This window comes from Pungitius pungitius, chromosome 15 (assembly GCF_949316345.1).
Source record: "Pungitius pungitius chromosome 15, fPunPun2.1, whole genome shotgun sequence".
In the NCBI taxonomy this organism is placed as follows: domain Eukaryota; kingdom Metazoa; phylum Chordata; class Actinopteri; order Perciformes; family Gasterosteidae; genus Pungitius; species Pungitius pungitius.
Genome location: NC_084914.1, coordinates 779,151 through 799,492, shown reverse-complemented (window position 1 = coordinate 799,492; position 20,342 = coordinate 779,151). Strand labels below are relative to the sequence as shown.

The 20,342-nt window shown below is 48.0% G+C and overlaps 2 protein-coding genes across 5 annotated transcripts in view; both read left to right on the top strand.

Annotated features, from left to right (window-relative positions):
* The first annotated feature begins 8,451 nt into the window (after window positions 1–8,451).
* lactb2 (lactamase, beta 2) lies at window positions 8,452–11,009 on the top strand. Its single transcript, XM_037459580.2, has 7 exons — window positions 8,452–8,655; window positions 9,125–9,285; window positions 9,378–9,498; window positions 9,574–9,752; window positions 9,942–10,090; window positions 10,341–10,428; window positions 10,693–11,009. Exons 1-7 carry the CDS (start codon window positions 8,534–8,536, stop codon window positions 10,734–10,736), a joined length of 864 nt encoding a protein of 287 aa, XP_037315477.2. The 5' UTR covers window positions 8,452–8,533; the 3' UTR covers window positions 10,737–11,009.
* Window positions 11,010–11,462: 453 nt separating this feature from the next.
* The window catches only part of LOC119209677 (nuclear receptor coactivator 2-like), a 30,463-nt gene continuing 21,583 nt past the window's right edge, over window positions 11,463–20,342 (top strand). For 2 of the 4 annotated variants that reach the window (XM_037459154.2, XM_037459151.2), the window contains exon 1: window positions 19,085–19,821. The gene's annotated coding sequence lies outside the window, so the exon portion shown is untranslated. Of the gene's footprint in view, window positions 11,568–19,084; window positions 19,822–20,342 lie in introns of those variants that run through there. The other 2 variants (XM_037459152.2, XM_037459153.2) reach the window with 2 other exon arrangements.

Here is a 20,342-nt window from a genome sequence, read left to right as displayed (position 1 = left end):
CTAAACTGAGAGCAAGTTATTGATCGGCTGAATCCTTTAAAAGCTGTGTGTGACCACTTATAAACACTCCATGTCGGCTGGAAACAGAAAAAAACGAACTGGGTCTGCGGCGCACCGTGATGAGACAAAAGTTGTCGCCTGCAAAAGCTGGTTTCAGTTGGGCAAGTTGTGATATTATATAAACAAGGAATTCATTCATTTACTTTAAACTTACTAAACCCTTTTTTGAATTCGATAGCTTTTATTTTCTTTGCATGTCTGGTTTATTTGATATTTTTTTAATGCTGCTTGATGAGATTTGCGACCTGAAGCATTTATTTTATGCCTAAAACATGGCTCCCATATTTCCGAAAAGGGCTTCTTCTTCACCTTGAGGAGCCTCCACACTCACACCTTTTAACACGCTGTAATACAAAAGATTCTTTTCCCAAAGTGAAATCTTCTTGTACACTGGGCAAGTGGGAGCCGGTGTAAACAGGAAGTAGATTGTTTTTCCAGTAACCAAGCAATCAAAGGAGTATGAAAGCGCTCTCTGGTGATAAAAGGGTCGCGCTTGGTACTTAAAAGCGTCTCTCACACACACAGATTAAATGTACTTTGCAGTGAACACTTGGTTAAATGAGCTGAATGTGGGTCCCTCGGATGGAGGAAGCAGGCCGGGCCGAAGGTACCGAACCACCCGATGTCCTCCCGCTCTCAAGGAGGAGCTCTGAGATGCAGAACCAGCTGGTTATGTTTGAACACCCCCCCCACCCCCGACCCCAAACCTGTGGAGTATTCAGCCCACCCGAATGCACGGCTGGAGCCATTAAAGCAAATTCAAACCAGTGTCAGAATGATGGAGACGGAGAGGGAGGGACACAGAGAGGGTGACAGGAGGTGATAGAGGGACATATATATGTGTACAACTGAGAGAGAGAGAGGCAGGGGGGGGGGGGGTTGGGGGGGTGAGAGTCCAGTCATCAGCATTTCAGATTCCCTGCTCCCTGAGTGAAAAGAGAAAAAAACAACCTGCCATCCATAATGCATCACGTCTCCTAGCAACAGCCCGGGAACCCATGGCAACAGGATCCTAGCAACAGCCACAAACTGCCGCCTCCTTGTGCGTCGGCCAATGGGTGCGCGGTGAGCCTGACGTGAGGCAGCCAATCGGGAGGAGCCTGGAAGTGGGGAGGGGGGGGGGGTGTAGTGGGTGAAGTGTGTGGGTTTCCTCGCACAGCTGATTGAGCAGACACACAAACACACACCGAGAACAAGTTAGAAAACACACACATTGAAAACACACGCTTGTGACACTCGGGTCCCTGAATCCTCTACGTGAGATTAATTCATCTTTATTGTGAACAGAAGGGACACGAGGGAACAAACGGTAACAGCCTGTCAATCATTGGGTAGCCCCGCCCCAAAGCATCTCCTGCTTTATGGTCTGTTTGACTCTAAATGGACCATCATTCACTAAATGAACATCATGCTGCATTGAAGAAGACTTGAAACTAGAGACTGAGACCATAAACTCATGTTTACAATGTTTACTGAGGGAATAAATCAAGAGAGAAGTAGAGTCATTTCCTCATAGACGTCTATGGGAGCAGAGGAGTCGCCCCCTGCTGGTCACTACACAGAAGTAGAGTCATTTCCTCATAGACATCTATGGGAGCAGAGGAGTCGCCCCCTGCTGGTCACTACACAGAAGTAGAGTCATTTCCTCATAGACGTCTATGGGAGCAGAGGAGTCGCCCCCTGCTGGTCACTACCCAGAAGTAGAGTCATTTCCTCATAGACGTCTATGGGAGCAGAGGAGTCGCCCCCTGCTGGTCACTACACAGAAGTAGAGTCATTTCCTCATAGACGTCTATGGGAGCAGAGGAGTCACCCCCTGCTGGTCACTACACAGAAGTAGAGTCATTTCCTCATAGACGTCTATGGGAGCGTGGGAGTCGCCCCCTGCTGGTCACTACACAGAAGTACAGTCATTTCCTCATAGACGTCTATGGGAGCAGAGGAGTCGCCCCCTGCTGGTCACTACACAGAAGTAGAGTCACAACAAACTGCATAAATACAGAACAATGTCAGAATAGGTTGTGATGTTTCTGTTGTCCAGATTTCTTTGTATATGTGTGAAGATTTAAAGATGCGTTTTGTGGATTCGTGACCGTTTTGAGATTGATTTCACACCTCGAGGAAAGTTGTCTTTTTGGGTGTAAGCATTTCTAATGAAAAAGGTGGACTGCAGATTATCCGGAATAAGCGGTAGTTTTTATATTTTTATATTCATTCATATTTTTACATTATATTATATTAATTTTATATTCAATTCCCATCATTCCGTCTTCACTCAGTTGATTTGGCAGCTATAACGAATATCCGCCCTCCACTCTTTACGCCCCGGGCACAAACCCCCCCCCCCCCCCTCTATCTTTAACCTTAAATTAGCTGTAATGGCGTCTCTTCCCACATGGCCTCGCGGGGCTTTTTCAATTCCCGGGGCTAAAGGTGTGAGTATTATCAGGAGATTCATTCCCTCGGCCCGAATGGGAGGATGAAGGAGTGAGGCTCAACTTACCTGCCCTTTTTGTGAGCTCGACGCGGCTCATTCTTCATTCAGAGCCGAGCAATCATCAAGAGAAGACTGGTGGAGGAAGAGGAGGAGGAGGAAGAGGAGTGTTTTTCACACCAGACATCTTCCCAGTTTTCGATAAAAGCAGAGCTCCGTTTGTTATGTGATTTATTGGTTGGAGGATAAAAATCAAGGGGAATCATTTCTAAAGTCTCTTTTTTCTGTCGGGCCTTCCGTCTCAGACCCGCCCTCCAGACTTCTCCTCGTGTCTGTCAGAATCAGGCTGGCTTCATTCTGCAGTCGTATCTTTACCTACAAAAAGTGTCTTTAAGCTGCATTCTGTGTAGTGACCAGCAGGGGGCGACTCCTCTGCTCCCATAGACGTCTATGAGGAAATGACTCTACTTCTGTGTAGTAACCAGCAGGGGGCGACTCCTCTGTCCCATAGACGTCTATGAGGAAAATACTCTACTTCTCTCTTGATTTATTCCCTCAGTAAACATTGTAAACATGAGTTTATGGTCTCAGTCTCTAGTTTCAAGTCTTCTTCAATGCAGCATGATGTTCTTTTAGTGAATGATGGTCCATTTAGAGTCAACGCCTCAACTAACGCTGATTGACAGGTATCAAACAGACCACAAAGCAGGGGATGCTTTAGGGCGGGGCCTAACGCTGATTGACAGGTATCAAACAGACCACAAAGCAGGGGATGCTTTAGGGCGGGGCCTAACGCTGATTGACAGGTATCAAACAGACCACAAAGCAGGGGATGCTTTAGGGCGGGGCCTAACGCTGATTGACAGGTATCAAACAGACCACAAAGCAGGGGATGCTTTAGGGCGGGGCCTAACGCTGATTGACAGGTATCAAACAGACCACAAAGCAGGGGATGCGTAGGTGGAAGCAGCAGCGACATCCTTCTGAAGCAGCTCTTCAGAGGATGGACCTTCAGCAGCACACGCCGAGCTGAACGCTGCACGGGTTGTGCGTCTGTTCTTTAAATCAAAGTGTGTTTGTGTGCGTGGGGGCGAACACCATTAAAACTTGTGGACAAGCAGAAAAGGCTCGCAGCTCATTTAGACGAAGATCAGAAAGCAGCGAGTCGCCCGACAGGCGATCTGGAAATAAAGACCCGACGAGTGAAGGCACCACGCACTTTGAATGAGTAACTAAAGGGAACTCGCTGTTGACACGACACCCAATCAGCCGGGATCACGTTTGGACTTTTGGAAATTTAATATTTAAAGGTTCTTTTTTTTTTTCTTCCTCTCGCCGAGGTGATTGGAATCTGAATTGCAAATGTCTCGCCGTGCCATTTGAAAGTGACGCTGCGTCGTCTGCGTGTGATGCTCGGAGGGGGAGGGAGGTGAGACAAATGAGACGAGATGATGCCCGGAGATGGAGGCGCGTTCCTGCGAGACAACGGGGCGATGGACTCCTCCCCCGCCTGTCCACCCAGAGAGAAGCTTCCAGAGGGACGGATGTGAGAGGACGAGTAAAAGGACGAGAAAACCAGCTCGCCGTGTGTGATTGTGTGTGGAGACGTGTTGCACTGACCCTGTATCAGCTCGGGGAAACGGACAAAAAGAAAGGACAGAATGTAGATTTGTTGACCTCAGAACACACATGACCTATGACCTCTGACCTCCCGTGTGGATCCAAAGTGTCCCGCGTGCAGCCGTGTTGACATCACCTCCTTTTATTTCAAATCAAATCACCATCTTTTTCCTCAGCATGACACACAACCACCTTGTATCCTTCACACCCCCCCCCCTTTACACCGTTACCCCCCCAATCTGTTCTCTCGCTTTCACTTTTTCACACAATTTCTTTAGAGTTGGATGAACAGTGAGGATACAGACTATCTAAAGGGTACCAATAAATGTCTGTCCCTCATCCTTTGTCCCTTTGTCATGTTTCGCTCTCTCTCTCTCACACACACACACACACACACACACACACACACACATCACTGCTCAGATTAGCAGCTTCCTGACAGCTGATCGTATCAGAAAGTGTTCAGAACACTGTCCTCCCTGTCTGTCCTCCCTGTCTGTCCTTGTGTGTCTCTCTGTGAGAACATCTGTCCGCTTCATCCCGCTCTGACATCAGTTCTGGAGATCTTTAGCATTTATTTTCCTGGATGGAAATCACGTCTCCTGTCTCCTTTATAGTGTCTCCTCCATTACTCGTGTCGTAAAGGACAGCCGTCTCCCTCCCGTCTGTCCACCTGCCGCTCAGCAGGGAGTCTGAGTGACCGTCCCTCACATCCTGCCCCGTCGGAGGGGGACCACGTCTCACAGAATGAGCACAAATTATACCTCTGGTATTATACTATTACTATAATATGCTATTATACCTTTGGTATAATTATGACTATAACTATGACTCTTTGGTATAATTATGACTATAACTGTGACTCTTTGGTTTAATTATGACTATAACTATGACTCTTTTGTATAATTATGACTATAACTATGACTCTTTTGTATAATTATGACTATAACTATGACTCTTTGGTTTAATTATGACTATAACTATGACTCTTTGGTATAATTATGACTATAACTATGACTCTTTGGTATAATTATGACTATAACTATGACTCTGTGGTATAATTATGACTATAACTGTGACTCTTTGGTTTAATTATGACTATAACTATGACTCTTTTGTATAATTATGACTATAACTGTGACTCTTTGGTATAATTATGACTATAACTATGACTCTTTTGTATAATTATGACTATAACTATGACTCTTTGGTATAATTATGACTATAACTATGACTCTGTGGTATAATTATGACTATAACTGTGACTCTTTGGTTTAATTATGACTATAACTATGACTCTTTTGTATAATTATGACTATAACTATGACTCTTTTGTATAATTATGACTATAACTATGACTCTTTGGTTTAATTATGACTATAACTATGACTCTTTGGTATAATTATGACTATAACTATGACTCTTTGGTATAATTATGACTATAACTATGACTCTTTGAAGCCTTATTCTGAATAAAAGCCCTCATTTCTGGTTAGATGGGGAAACAAATCTGGATCTCAGCATGTTTTTAGGAATGTGAACAAATATCCCAGCGCCGACCTTTCCAGGAAGTTGTTCATAAGGACTGTGGGAGGCCTCCTCGTTATGAACGTTGCTCTTCTCTTTGTGTCTTTTAAAGCCTGAAATGCTGCGGTTCGTTTCCCCCCCCCCCCCCCCGCCCCCCACTCCACTCTGCACTTATTTAATTTGGAATCACATTAATGCTCCGGAGAAGAAAGTTAATTACGCTGCATTTTGAGTTATGAAGTGCGATGGAGTTTGTAACACTTCCTCATTCCGTCCTCATTTTCCTTTTCAGGTGTCAGAGGTTCCGAGCTGAATTTTAAATGAACTTGACATCATCTTCTGTTCAAGCTGAGGAACGGCTCCTTCTCCAAAACGCAATATTAAACCTATTCATTATTTTCTCGGTCAGCAGCCGTCACTCGGCAGGATCTTTAATGACGTGATATCAGTTTGTTTGTATTTGACTTTGCTGTGAAAATTAAAAAAAACAACTTTTATTTGTACGTGATGATTCCCTCAAGCTGAAGGAGGAGCTTGAGGCTGACCTCTAATTGGTCCATTACATTCAGGTCAATCTTTGAGGGAAACATGTCAGAACCTGTGAGAATAAGACCAGGAGTTTCCATCGATGCTCTTCCAGTGAAAATGATGCATTAAGCTCTTGGGTGGGTTTACGGTGGTGAAATAGCCGCGCTGAGGCCCTCCATGACATCATCAGGACACGCCCCTCTGAGTAAATACAAGTAGGGTTTGGTGTGGAAATCAGACCCAACATTTACACACCATACTGCCCCCCCCCCCCATCATTTACATTTATATTGAATTAGAATCCGTGGTGGAGAGACTGATTATAACGGGAGATTACGAGCCGACTGCGCCGCCATTATGTCGTGTAATTACAAAGAGAGCAGGGGGGGGGGGGGGGGCCCAGGTGTCAGGATCTATTTCATTTAGGGGAATAACGTCTCTGCGCTGCCCTCCACCTTCTCTACCTGTAAATATCACAGCCGAATCATCCCCTCTTTCACACACACCTTTCTCTTTGTGCCACGATTTACGGGAGACGAATATCCGACGAGGCGTTGAGAGGATTACACGAGGGGGGGGGGGGGCGGGGGGAAGGGGGGGGGACTAATGGGTTCAACATAATGTAAGGCGCTCTGAGAAGATCATCCCCGAGTACTCTGGGTATTGCTGCGTCACGCTGGGGAGACACTGTACAGCAGCATTCAATGCTGGTTGGAGGAGGCGAAGGGGAGGCGGGTCTTCCCGTGGACTGGCTGTCACTCAAAGCCAGACGCCTGTCAAACTCTGCTTTGATTGATTCTCAAACGGCTCAGATGTTTCTTTGGGGGCGGTGGAACCTCTTTGTCTCCTTCTCCATCCTTCAGGGGCCTCTGAGGTTTGCTCATTGCAGCAAAAAATGAAATGAACCGATAGCTACAGCCAGAAAAATAAAAGAAATAGGATGGTAATTATAAAAAAAGAGAGAATATGGTGGTATTTTTATCAGGTCAGTAGAGCAACAACACGTTAAAAAATCTCTAAAAACCTATTAAACGAATGAATCAGTACTATGTCATTTGGGAATATTTCAGACAGAGGTCAAAGGCCATGTTCAGATACACAATAATAACCATTCAGTTGGTATTACAAAAAAAGCTTTAATTGAGGACAGAAGTCATCAGTTGCCTCTGAAATCTGAGGTCAAACCGGGAAGACTTGAGCAGCAGCATTAAGTCGACTGCACCACGGCGCCACCTGTTGTTGGCTCTGTGCTGCTGACGTTTATGTGCGTTCACTGGACATTTATTGTGACAGATATTCAGTAAATGCCCGGTAATGGGCCCATTCAACCGCCACCAGTCTGGTCAGAGCTTTTTGAAGGAGGCACTTATTCAACGCAAGCGTTTTAAGCACCTGTAAAGAGAATTGACGTGTTAGTGATGTTAGAGAGAGGGTTTGTGAACGCAAGCAATACAGTTATTTATATACCAAGGGACGAGGGTTTAAGAAGTGGACCTCGGTACAAATGCTTAAATAAGAAATGTATACATTCAGAGCAATGCACCACTGATCACTAATATTACAGAAAGGTGGGGGGGGGGGGGTACCGGCTCTGGGACATAAATTAAAACCAAAAGCATGCAACTAAGAAACCGGGTAAAACAAGAGAAAATATTGTCAAACGTACAACTGAAAAAACTGTGAGGATCAAGTGATCGGCCCAGAGCAGAGCCACACTGCCCCAAGCACCCCTAAACAAACACATTTTGGTAAATGCAATTAGATATAATAATAATTTACACAATATTTTGCGGGCAAACTACCACAAACAAAAAGTAATCAAACTGAACAAAACGAAACGAAATAGAGAAACACAAAACCTCAAATACAAACACAAATACATAACAAAGCAAAACAGCTCCTAATCGCCCTCCTGAACATCACGTTCTCTCTCCACCTGGTTGGGGCCTCCTGGGGCCTCCTGGGGCCTCCTGGGGCCCTGCATCTGGGACCCTGTCACCAATGGGCAACTCCTTATTAACACTACGTACCAGTTAGAGGTACCAGTTCAATGGGTTGCCCACCTGGCCTCCGACACAGAAGGTCACAGCATGCACCTGTAGTGTCAGGTGCAGCCTTTATACCCATACAAGTCAGTAGGAGGGGCCTGGACCTACGGCATCTCAGGAGGGACATTTCCTCACTGGCTTGTAACCAAACAAAACCCAAACCGCTGAAGTGACGCTGTAAAAATAGAAGCTTTTACTTTGAAGGCTCTTTTGGGACATAACAGGAAGTAAACATTGCCCATCACCGTTCAGCTTCCGTCCCATTTCCGGGTCGCCTTCCCTCTTCAGCTCCTGCTCTTCGTATCGTCCCGCAGTCATGAGTGCGCTCATTCCTCGCATCGAGCAGCTGTCCGCCCGGGTGGTTCGGGTTCTGGGCTGCAACCCGGGCCCGATGACGCTGCAGGGGACCAACACCTACCTGGTCGGAACCGGGCCCAGGTGACTTTTCACGTTCGCTGTGTGTTCGTCAAACGTGGCACACTTTAAAAGTTACTCTAAACTGTATAAACGTGGTTAAAAACAACAATAAAAAAACTTGACAGTTGAGCTGCATTTGGCGGGACATTTTATTTATTTCTAAATGTAATGTTTTCTCGTTTGCTGAAATAAGAGAATGAAGGCGTGTCTTTACGTATCAGGGTCCACGGGTGTGTGTGTGTGTATCCGTACCAGTCCAATGTTTGTTGGACTGGTACCATTCTAACATTCTATGGAAAAGATAATAAAAATCCTGTGAACAGCTGTAGTGACGTCACAGAGTCCGACTTTGTGTCCTTTTGCAGATGAATCCATTTATAAGAAGAACTGAAAGATAATTTTTTTAATTCTAAAACCTTTTCCTGTGAGTGAGATGATGTAAAAGGTCAGTTGATAAACCTCCTGGTGGGTCACGTGATTGTGGTTGCAGGCGAGTGCTGATCGACACCGGAGAACCCGCCGTGCCCGAGTACATCGGCGCTCTGAAGCAGGCCCTGAGTCAGTTCAACGCCAGCATCCAGGAGATCGTGGTCACCCACTGGCACCACGACCACACGGGCGGCGTGGAGGACATCTCCAGGGACATCACCGGTGAGGAGCGTGTGAGCGGCATCCAAAAACAGTCAGAACTTTGGAGGTAATGCTGAAAGCAGCTCAGCTCCTCCGTCTTCCTGCTCCCGCAGGCTCCGGGGTCCGGGTCAGCAAGCTGCCTCGCTCCGACCCGGTCGCAGAGGCGGCCGGAGGCCAGAGCTTCACCTACCTGAAGGACGGAGACGTCGTCCTCACGGAGGGCGCCACGCTCAGGTCGGTCCGCGCGCACGCCGGATGTCCCACGAGAGCCCATCTACACTTCGCTGATGTATAATTCATTTCCCCCAGAGTGCTGTTCACGCCGGGCCACACGGACGACCACATGGCGCTGCTGCTGGAGGAGGAGCGGGCGCTGTTCTCCGGAGACTGCGTCCTGGGCGAGGGCACGGCCGTGTTCCAGGACCTCCACGACTACATGAGGTCTCTGCAGGTGCTGCTGGACTCTGGGGCCGACGTCATCTACCCCGGTGAGCGTTTACTTCCTTCTCACTTCTCCAACTCGTCTCTGGATAAAGGATCCCCCCCCCCCCCTCGTTTTAGATGACTTGTTTTTACCACTTTTACGTTGTGGCCGTAATCCGTCCTGACGTCTGAGGTCTCCCGTCGGTCGCTCCGACGCTCCATGTGATGTCATCAGGGCGCTGTTCTCCGTGCAGGTCACGGACCCGTGGTTCAGGACGCCGCCTCTAAGATCCGACACTACATGGACCACCGGGAGCGGCGGGAGCAGCAGATCCTGGAAGCCATTCGGGCCGGAGCGGGAAAGCCTTTCTCCTCCATGGAGCTCGTCAAGCTGGTCTACAAGGTCGGGACCAATTATTCACCATTCATTTATTATTATTATGATTATTAGAGGTGTTCGGAGTGAGGAGGAGGAGCCTGTTGAGGAAGTATGCCAAGGAGTACACGGAATGTTTAGAAGAAACAAAAGAAAGAATTAGAGCACATGTCATCATAAACATTATTTACTATGTTTAAATGTGTTCCAGTGCGGAAGTTCATGTTGATGTGAAAATCAAGCGCCCCTCTATCCCTGCTCCCCCCCGCCCCTCCAGGACACCCCCGAGCACCTGCACCCGGCGGCTGACGTGAACCTGGTCCATCACCTGAAGAAGCTGGAGAAAGAGGGCAGCATCAGCCTGGGTAAGAGACCCTGGGTGGGGGGGGGGTCTCTGTTAAGTCCTGATCCCAGGAAGGAGGATCCGGGAGAACTGGGAGCAGACTGAGATCCTGGTGATCATTACCTAACCCTAAGGTCAAAGGTCAAAGTTTCTCCAGTAGCTTTACTGGTCAATGATCAATGGGGAACCCGTTTTAAATGACTGGTCTGTGTTTTGGCTCGTTATTGGTCCATGAAGATGATTGATGATTTGGAACATTAGAATTGATTTTTTCTTTTTATTTCAGAGGTCGAATCCTCACCAATCACCAAATGGAGGAGCAACCTGTGAAGCAGACCCTGAAACCGACCAATCGGAGAGAACTGATTGATCACATGATGCTTTTTACTGAATGAGCTGAATCTTTTCACTTTAATTAACACGTCATTTGGCCTCTCAGGTCTCGCGCAGCCTTTGACACGAGGGCTCCGCCACCAGGGGGCGCTCTCTGCCACTTCATTCTGAGAAAGGGCACAACTTTAACACTGAATTAGGATAAATGATCACTACAGGTGTCAAACGTTGCTAACATCGTGTATATATTTAAATAAAATTGTAAAGGATTGTTAAATATCAGATGCTGTGGTGGTTTGCTGTGATCTGACTGTTTCTTTCCTTTTGTGTATTCTAACTGGAAATGCATGAATCATGCCGCCAACGTTATTAATCTTTTATTATAAAATAGGATTAGAGACAGCTGATAACTGTCGGGTATTTTTCAGTATCTTTATTGTTTTAGTAATAAACTAGTTAAAAACGTCCATACTTTGAATGTATTGAGTAAATATTGAAGGGAAATATAAATTCAAAGCAGAAATGAAAACCCTAAAAGTTTCTATGAAGGTTTATTATTTATCATGTTGTCTACTTTTAGACTCATTACCGTAAAACTTTATACGGTGTGAATAATGTTTAATCCGGTAGAAGTGTGCGCTCGTTGGGGGAGAGACCGTAATGAGGGTGGAGGTGGCGGTGATGGAGAGGGAGGGGGGAAGAGGAGGGGGGGGGTCCCTCCTGGTGAAGAGAAGCAGCCGAGGAGCCTCTGAGCCAGAGGGAACATGGCGGCTCCGTCCCGCTGACCGACGCCTCCTCCATGGCGGCTTCCTCCTCCTCAACTCTCAGGTGAGTCCCCCCCCCACCCCGCCGCCTCCCATATTCCCTCAACCCCCCCCCCCCCCTTCCAACACAGACATCGCTTCCTGGAGGAGAGGAGGGGGGGGGGCGGCTCCAGTAAAGTGTCCTGACGGTAAAGATGACGGTACCGGGACGACGCGCGGCGCTACGGAAACACGTCGCACCGGGTCAAGTGGTTCCGTCCCGGGGACCTGAGCCCCCCCCCCCTCCCCGGTGCTCACCGTGCGGGGGGGGGGTTTGATTCCCGCCGGGAGTTTATAAACCGTCGCTAGCTTACGCGGATATAAAAAAAACAAACGCTGCTTTTTGCGTTAGTTTTTTTTTTAAGTAGCCGTTTGTTTAACGTGGTCCGACGCGGTGACGCGTACACGCGACTTAACGGGATCTGTCCGTTATTAACTTTTGACGGTTGGCCGTTAAAGGGAAAAAACGTCTCTCCCGGTGAGGTAGTTCGGAGGAAGGCGCCATTTAAAGCGCCGCTTCGCTCCAGAGGAGAACGTTACACGGTGTGACGACATGGCGTCGGTTCACGGGGCTTTAATCGACTTATTCCCGGTTGTTACCGGCTCGGACTTCCTCAACCGACTCGAGGGGGACTACGCGAAGCCCCGTTCTTTCAAAATAAAACACCAGTCGATATGGATTTGTAATTTTGTTTTAATCTGAGGATGTAATAAGGTGATTAATCTGTGGTACAATGCGGCGCGTCGTTGCGCTGAAGCTGTCAAATAAGCTCTTTAGCCAAATCACGTGTAACGTAATATCGCTTATGGACGCGAACCTGAGAAACGCATATCCGCTTCCGGTTCCGTTTGCCATTACTCAATTGCCAACTTGACAGTTTGTTGCTCAGCAGTGATGTGAAGAGTGAAACAAATACACAACAAGACATATATATATAGAAATATTTGAAATATTTGATATATACATAATTATGGAATGAAAAGAAAAAGTGTTCTTTAATTTAGAAAATGAATTCAATATGTCCCACCCAAGCAATCATATAGTGAATAAAGGTGGCCCACAGTAAGCTGGGGAAGACAAACACATCCTTTGCAGAGCAGACTGAAAAACAACAGGGGCCTTTTATCCTGGAGAAACGCCGTTTAAATGAACGATCCCCCCCATGTGCTCGTATGATAACCTGAAAGCAGCATGGCGTGGGATGAGCTGCAGCGCTCTGACTTAACGCACCGCACAAGTTTATGCAGAACAGAAACCCCGTGCAGCTTCAACCTCTTTGTCCTACGGCCCGCGCACAGTCCACAGGAATTTGTCCTTATTTGCTGTTGTGCCGGTTGGGCGGTGTGTGTGTGTGTGTGTGTGTGTGTGTGCCGCTGTGCTGGTATGTTACTGCAGGGAACCTGTACGTTTGCCTACGTGCCGCTGCCACTGGAGTCCTCGGGAGCTGTTATCTTTGAGGGCTGGACGCACAACGTTTTGTCTTTTTTTTTTTTTTGCTCTTTCCTGCTCTCCGAGGTGAACTTTGAAAAGAGTTGCAACATGCCCACCACGGTTGCCAGGTTCTGTGTTTATCCCTCCTTCTCTTTCCGAAATAATTCCTCTGCTCTGTTTGGCTTTGTACTTGTCCCAAGGGATTATGGGTGTTTTCATGCTGCTAAAGCATCTGCACCCCTCCGTAACATGATATGCACATTGTGCATGCTTTGTTTTTTGTTACTCTTCTTCCTGGTTTAACTTCTGTTGTGGTTTTCTTTTCAGCCTCATTGTATTTCTTCAACTCTGCTGCTGGTATTTCCCTGGTTTTAATATCGTTAAGTTCTGATACCATTTTAATGCGTTAACTACATTTTTGCTGCTGCAGCAAAGCGCAGGAATGTACTTAAGACCAAAATCTTAACATGAGCTTGGCCGTTTGCCCAGTGAGGGATCCTCGGTGGCTTGAATTCACTAAACCACGTGAGGGCTCAAATAAGCCCCGAACCAATGGCAGGAGGAGGAGGAGGAGGAGGAGGAAGGGCACAGGCTTTGACTGTGCAGTTCTCAGCAGCAGGTTCTCTCGCAGGTCTTATCCTCAGCAAGCAAATACATGCTGAAGAAACACATGTGCTCCTCTTTGAATCCCTGCTGCGATACGCTGTTTTCTTTTTCCCTGATCACATGTTCTGAACTGTTCATACGATCACATGAGAACTTTACTTTAGTTCTGGGTTACGGGCTGTGTGTTATCTCACATTTACTGGTATTTGTGTCCCTCTGCGCTTTGCCCATCTGTGTTTGTTTATGTCTGGCTCTTCTCACCACCACCAACTTATCAGACTTACACACACACACACACACACACACACACACACACACACACACACACACACAATGACACAATCACACACACACACACACAATCTGCCACCTGGCTGTCACGTAGCAGAGACAGAAGTCTTCCAGGTCTGATCCTCCTGAGACCAAGTGCTCTAATTAAACAGCACACACACACACACACACACACACACACACACACACACACACACACACACACACACACACACACACACACACACACACACACACACACAGCCATGTCATGACTCCTCAGAGCCTCCCGTGGTGCCCAAACACTGTAATTACTGTAATGTTGCCTCAGCCAAGTGGACCCGCAGGGCGTGCATTTGATCCATGTGATGGTAGCGGCGCGGCTACACGTTGGGGAGTCACAGTTTTTGTACAGTTCTTGTATTATTTTTAGAAATGCATCTCAGACGTAATCAAGTCTTGATTAAACGAGAGGCCCGCGGCATCACAGCGAATATTCTGAATGCTTCGCTTTTTTTATTGTTGTAACATTTCAAACCACATCCGGTGGACCGTTTGTGTCGAGGTTCCTCGGTCTTGAACCAAGAGGAGTTTAGTATTTAATATTCACACAGTTATCGCTGCTCGTTGTAATGCGACTTACGCGGTTATTTTAATCCCAAACCACGGCTTTTTACTCAGTTTAAGTCTCCCGGTACGTTTCCATGTAAAGAGCAGAATATTCACACGTGTTGTTGGACTTTTGTAGTAAAACCAGGCGGCATCTCAGCTTCTGCCGACTCCTCTGCTCCCATAGACGTCTATGAGGAAATGACTCTACTTCTGTGTAGTGACCAGCAGGGGGCGACTCCTCTGCTCCCATAGACGTCTATGAGGAAATGACTCTACTTCTGTGTAGTGACCAGCAGGGGGCGACTCCTCTGCTCCCATAGACGTCTATGAGGAAATGACTCTACTTCTGTGTAGTGACCAGCAGGGGGCGACTCCTCTGCTCCCATAGACGTCTATGAGGAAATGACTCTACTTCTGGGTAGTGACCAGCAGGGGGCGACTCCTCTGCTCCCATAGACGTCTATGAGGAAATGACTCTACTTCTGGGTAGTGACCAGCAGGGGGCGACTCCTCTGCTCCCATAGACGTCTATGAGGAAATGACTCTACTTCTGTGTAGTGACCAGCAGGGGGCGACTCCTCTGCTCCCATGGACGTCTATGAGGAAATGACTCTACTTCTGGGTAGTGACCAGCAGGGGGCGACTCCTCTGCTCCCATAGACGTCTATGAGGAAATGACTCTACTTCTGTGTAGTGACCAGCAGGGGGCGACTCCTCTGCTCCCATAGACGTCTATGAGGAAATGACTCTACTTCTGTGTAGTGACCAGCAGGGGGCGACTCCTCTGCTCCCATAGACGTCTATGAGGAAATGACTCTACTTCTGTGTAGTGACCAGCAGGGGGCGACTCCTCTGCTCCCATAGACGTCTATGAGGAAATGACTCTACTTCTGTGTAGTGACCAGCAGGGGGCGACTCCTCTGCTCCCATAGACGTCTATGAGGAAATGACTCTACTTCTGTGTAGTGACCAGCAGGGGGCGACTCCTCTGCTCCCATAGACGTCTATGAGGAAATGACTCTACTTCTGGGTAGTGACCAGCAGGGGGCGACTCCTCTGCTCCCATAGACGTCTATGAGGAAATGACTCTACTTCTGTGTAGTGACCAGCAGGGGGCGACTCCTCTGCTCCCATAGACGTCTATGAGGAAATGACTCTACTTCTGGGTAGTGACCAGCAGGGGGCGACTCCTCTGCTCCCATAGACGTCTATGAGGAAATGACTCTACTTCTGTGTAGTGACCAGCAGGGGGCGACTCCTCTGCTCCCATAGACGTCTATGAGGAAATGACTCTACTTCTGTGTAGTGACCAGCAGGGGGCGACTCCTCTGCTCCCATAGACGTCTATGAGGAAATGACTCTACTTCTGTGTAGTGACCAGCAGGGGGCGACTCCTCTGCTCCCATAGACGTCTATGAGGAAATGACTCTACTTCTGTGTAGTGACCAGCAGGGGGCGACTCCTCTGCTCCCATAGACGTCTATGAGGAAATGACTCTACTTCTCTCTTGACAGTTATAGTTAAGTTCTGTGAGTAAAATGGACTAAACAATAAGGACTCGCATTTCATGAATCAGAATCAGCTTCGTTTGGAAATTATTCCGGTTTTGACTTTGTTCTCAACGTACATTCACAGCACGACAAATTAACAAGAAAATAAAAACTAATGATAAAAGTAGATAACGTCACAGACATACAAACCCACGGGCAACGGGTTTAACAGTGATGAGCAGGTGGTTGAGGCCGTGTCGGGTTTCAGTGATCGTAATGGAGGATCCGTTTGGTGCCCCGTCCCTGCTGACCAATGGTACGATCCTTCCTGTGTGCACACACTGAGCTGAGAGCCGTGCAGGGCCCGAGGCACCAGACCAGGGAGGGGGTTGGGCGCGCGGGGGGAGGGGAGGGCAGGGCAGGGGGAGGGGGGGTGTGTGTAGCTGAGTGCAGTGGGTTGCGTAACAAAGCGCTAATTTGGTTAGCCGGCGCTGTAATTCTCCAGCACCGAGTCCACAGAGCCGGCCTGGATAATACAAGCTAATAACATAACAAGCTTGTGCAGAACAAACGTGGGCCGAGCACACGGCCGACCGCGGTGCTCCTCGCCGCTCCGCGGCAACAGGGCGGCCGCCAGGAGTGGATTTGTGCTGATGGCGGCCAAAGGTCACACATCTTGCTCTGTGGTCAGAAGCACCTGTAGCACCTGTAACAGTCGTTGTTGTTTCATCCTCAAGGGTTTGAATTTGAAAATATTCATGCAGCCACGAGACTGACACAAGCCTGTTTGTTTTCGATTTGACATCTGTGTCGGGGGGGAGGGGGAGGATGTAGGGGGGGGGGGGGGGGGGGCATCACATCACGCTCTGAGGCGTTTGAGGACGGGTGCTCTCCCTCAGCAGATTTGACAGTTATTGACGTCATTAAGGAGGCGGAGTCAAGTCGGAATCACAGGTGTGCACCTCAGTCAACTTTTACACCTGATACGCCGATCGAGGCCGATGCTCACGTCGTAAGAACTGAATTCTCTCTCCTGACCAGCAGGGAGCGACTCCTCTGCTCCCATAGACGTCTATGAGGAAATTACTTTTTATTCCCTCAGTAAACATTGTAAACATGAGTTTATGGTCTCAGTCTCTAGTTTCAAGTCTTCTTCAATGCAGCATGATGTTCTTTTAGTAAATTACCAGTAATTCGCAGCCAGTTAGGGCCCCCAACCCGTGTGTGTGTGTGTGTGTGTGTGTGTGTGTGTGTGTGTGTGTGTGTGTGTGTGTGTGTGTGTGTGTGTGTGTGTGTGTGTGTGTGTCACTCCACCACAATGCGTCATATGCAAAGAATTAAAAGTGAAACTCACTCCCTCACAGAATTACATGTGGGGGAGTTGTATGTGTGAGGGGGGGACTTAATTGCTGTTTCTCCAGCGAGTTATTTGCCCCACCCCATATCTTTTTTATATGAACAACCTTCCTCTAACAGCTTTAAGCTCATAGAGTGTCTCTGTGAAGAACAAACCAAAACACAACCACTGCAGTTTGTGCGCCTGTCTTCATGAAGCAACTGGTCCCAGATCAGCTGTCCACCCGTCACACACACACACACACACACACACACACACACACACACACACACACACACACACACACACACACACACACACAGAGAGACACCTGCACCTATCTCCAGTGCTGGCGGCAGGTGCACGCACACGTAGAACTAACACATACATTCAAAAACAACAACAGACACACAGACACACACCGGGGGGGGGGGGGGGGGGGGGAGCAGATGTCTCCGATCTGGCCGCTTGCCAAAAACAACTCACTTCTTCTTTATCTACTTTTCATTTTGTCTTCTCGATTACGCCAACGTATAACACACACACACACACACACACACACACACACACACACACACGGTGTGCAATCTGCCAAAAACCAAGCAGCTTTTTTTGTTTTTACACTTTCACAAAAATCACCAGATTTCAACATCCGCCCGGCAACGAAGGCGACAAAAGCTTCCCCCGAAAATCACAAACCAGAAATAGCAACGAGCCGGGAGGGGGGGGGGTCAGACCGACCTTTTTCCTCACGAAACGCGTCATTGAGGGGGGAGAAGAGGTGGGAACGAGGACGTGATGGTGTGACGCCTCCTCCGTGCTGAATAGATGGAGAAGGGATGGCGACGCCGTGCCCCCCCACTGCAGAAAGGTCTGGAGAAAGGTCTGGATGGGCCTGATGGGTGGAACCAACACAGGACCCCCCCCCCACCCAGGGGGCCGCTGTCCATGTCCCTGTGTGTAATTGAACCCAAACTACAACCTAACGAGGTACCAAGCAGCGTCAACACAGTAGTTATTGGATTTTCTTCTTCATGGCTTTAAAATGATGGTAATGCCATGTTGTTGTTTGTTGTTGTTTACTCTTTCCTTTGCATTTTAGTGGACTCTTCTGATTAGTAGATGAACCAGTTGTTTTTCACATTTGCTCCGAATGAGTTTAAACGTGTTCGATGACACCGGATCCACCTGTTGAATGTTAATATGAGGGAAGATCAAAGGAAGCTTTGGAACTGGTGACAGGGAACGTGTGTGTGTGTGTGTGTGTGTGTTTGTCTTTGTGTGTGTGTGTGTGTGTGTGTGTGTGTGTCATCTGTAAAACGTTGACTTGTGCTGTATTCATAGAGACCAGGGGGGGAGGGTGGCTGGTTTGCCAATAATGACAATTGGCTGAAGTGGGTCAGTGTGTGTGTGTGTGTGTGTGTGTGTGTGTGTGTGTGTGTGTGTGTGCTTGTGAAGCACAGCTGCTTTCACCAGCGCTTCCAGGCTTTGTCATTTTTTTTAAATGACCCTTCATTCTCTCTCTCTCTCTCTCTCTCTCTCTCACACTTTCACTTGTGTTTTCTCACTTAGTGCAAAGCTCATTATCCACACAGCAAGTGCAGTGCTTATTATGCGCCTAAAGTAATGGCCTCCTCTCTCTCTCTCTGTAATCTCGTTTCTCTGTGAAACCACCTGAATGTGTTTTGATGTTATTAGTAAATAAATGATTTAATGACAGGTGATCTCCTGCCGATGCCTCTGGTGTTGAAGCTGCATCCTCTGTAGTGACCAGCAGGGGGCGACTCCTCTGGTCCCATCTATGGACGTCTATGAGGAAATGACTAACATGTATTCAATCTCAATCTCTAGTTTTCTACACATCACGGTGTTTATCCAGTGCATTGTGGTCCGTTTAGAGTCATGCAGACCAATAGGGGAGGGGATTCTTTAGGGCGGGGCTTGCTGTGATTGACAGAGCCTTCCAAAAATACAACCCACGATTCTTGAGTCTGCAATAAGTCTAAGTAACGTGATCAGGAGGGTTTCTGGAGAGAAAGGGGCTTCATGCTGAGGTCACAGACCTATTAGTATCGGAGAGTAATCAATAATAAATATATGGCGCTCTTTTGCAATAACAAAATGTGTACAAGGAGTCGAGCGTTTAAGAACAGAAGGTCGTGTAAATCATTCAGAGTCAGGGGGAGGTTTTCTTTCTGTGCACATTGGCTAATAGGGAGGAGGAGTGTGTGCGAGTGTGTGGTGGTGGGAGGAGTATGTGTGTCTGCATGACACAGAGAGAGAGAGAGAGGGGGGAGAGAGAGAGGGAGGATTTGTGGCATTTAGTGTGTCAGCTGTCATTAGGCGCAGATGAAACACGCACACAACCAGAGAATAGGGGAAATGCAACGCCAGTGTGTGCGTGCTTGAGTGGCGTGTGCTGTGCTGACTGTGTGTGTGTGTGTGTGTGTGTGTGTGCGTGCTGGAGAGCCGGCCGGCATGGGACGGTGGGCCGGCTCGGCGCTGGTCATGGACGGGTTTCTCAGGATCTCAGGTAAGAGACCACCTCTCTGCTCCCTGTGGATCTCCATGAAGCTCTGAAACCACAGAACCATCTCAAGTCTATTTATCTATTAACAAAATGAATCGTGATGCTCGCAGCACTCGGAACGTGGACTTTGAGCGCTCATGTATTATGCGGTTTTGACTGTGTGTGTTTTGAAGGGGGAGTGGTTAGCAATGTCACACACACACACACACACACACACTCAGAGCGCTCAGTCAGCACGGGCCTGCTCCGTCACCGAGGTCTCACCCAACAACTGCTGTCTCTGCTTCCTTCTTGTTGTTGTTGTTGTTGTTGTTTTAGTGATCCTCGCTCCGTTGCCTGGTGACGAGGATCCAGAATGTTCCGTCTCGCATCCACTCAGCTGTGACTGTATGCTAATTTTCACTCTTTCACGCAAGATAAAGTTGATGGGCGGAGCCTAAAGTGGAGTTTGACCTCGGCAGACCGGCGTGAACTATGTGGCACTCCGGAGGGGGGGGGGGGGGGGGGGGGGTTGGTTTCGTTTT

Coding starts and splice junctions, on each gene's coding strand:
- lactb2 (XM_037459580.2), top strand. CDS start 8,534: ATGAGTGCGCTCATTCCTCGCATCGAGCAGCTGTCCGCCCGGGTGGTT. Junction 9,499..9,573: donor ACGGAGGGCGCCACGCTCAG/GTCGGTCCGCGC, acceptor CATTTCCCCCAG/AGTGCTGTTCACGCCGGGCC. Junction 9,753..9,941: donor GGCCGACGTCATCTACCCCG/GTGAGCGTTTAC, acceptor TTCTCCGTGCAG/GTCACGGACCCGTGGTTCAG.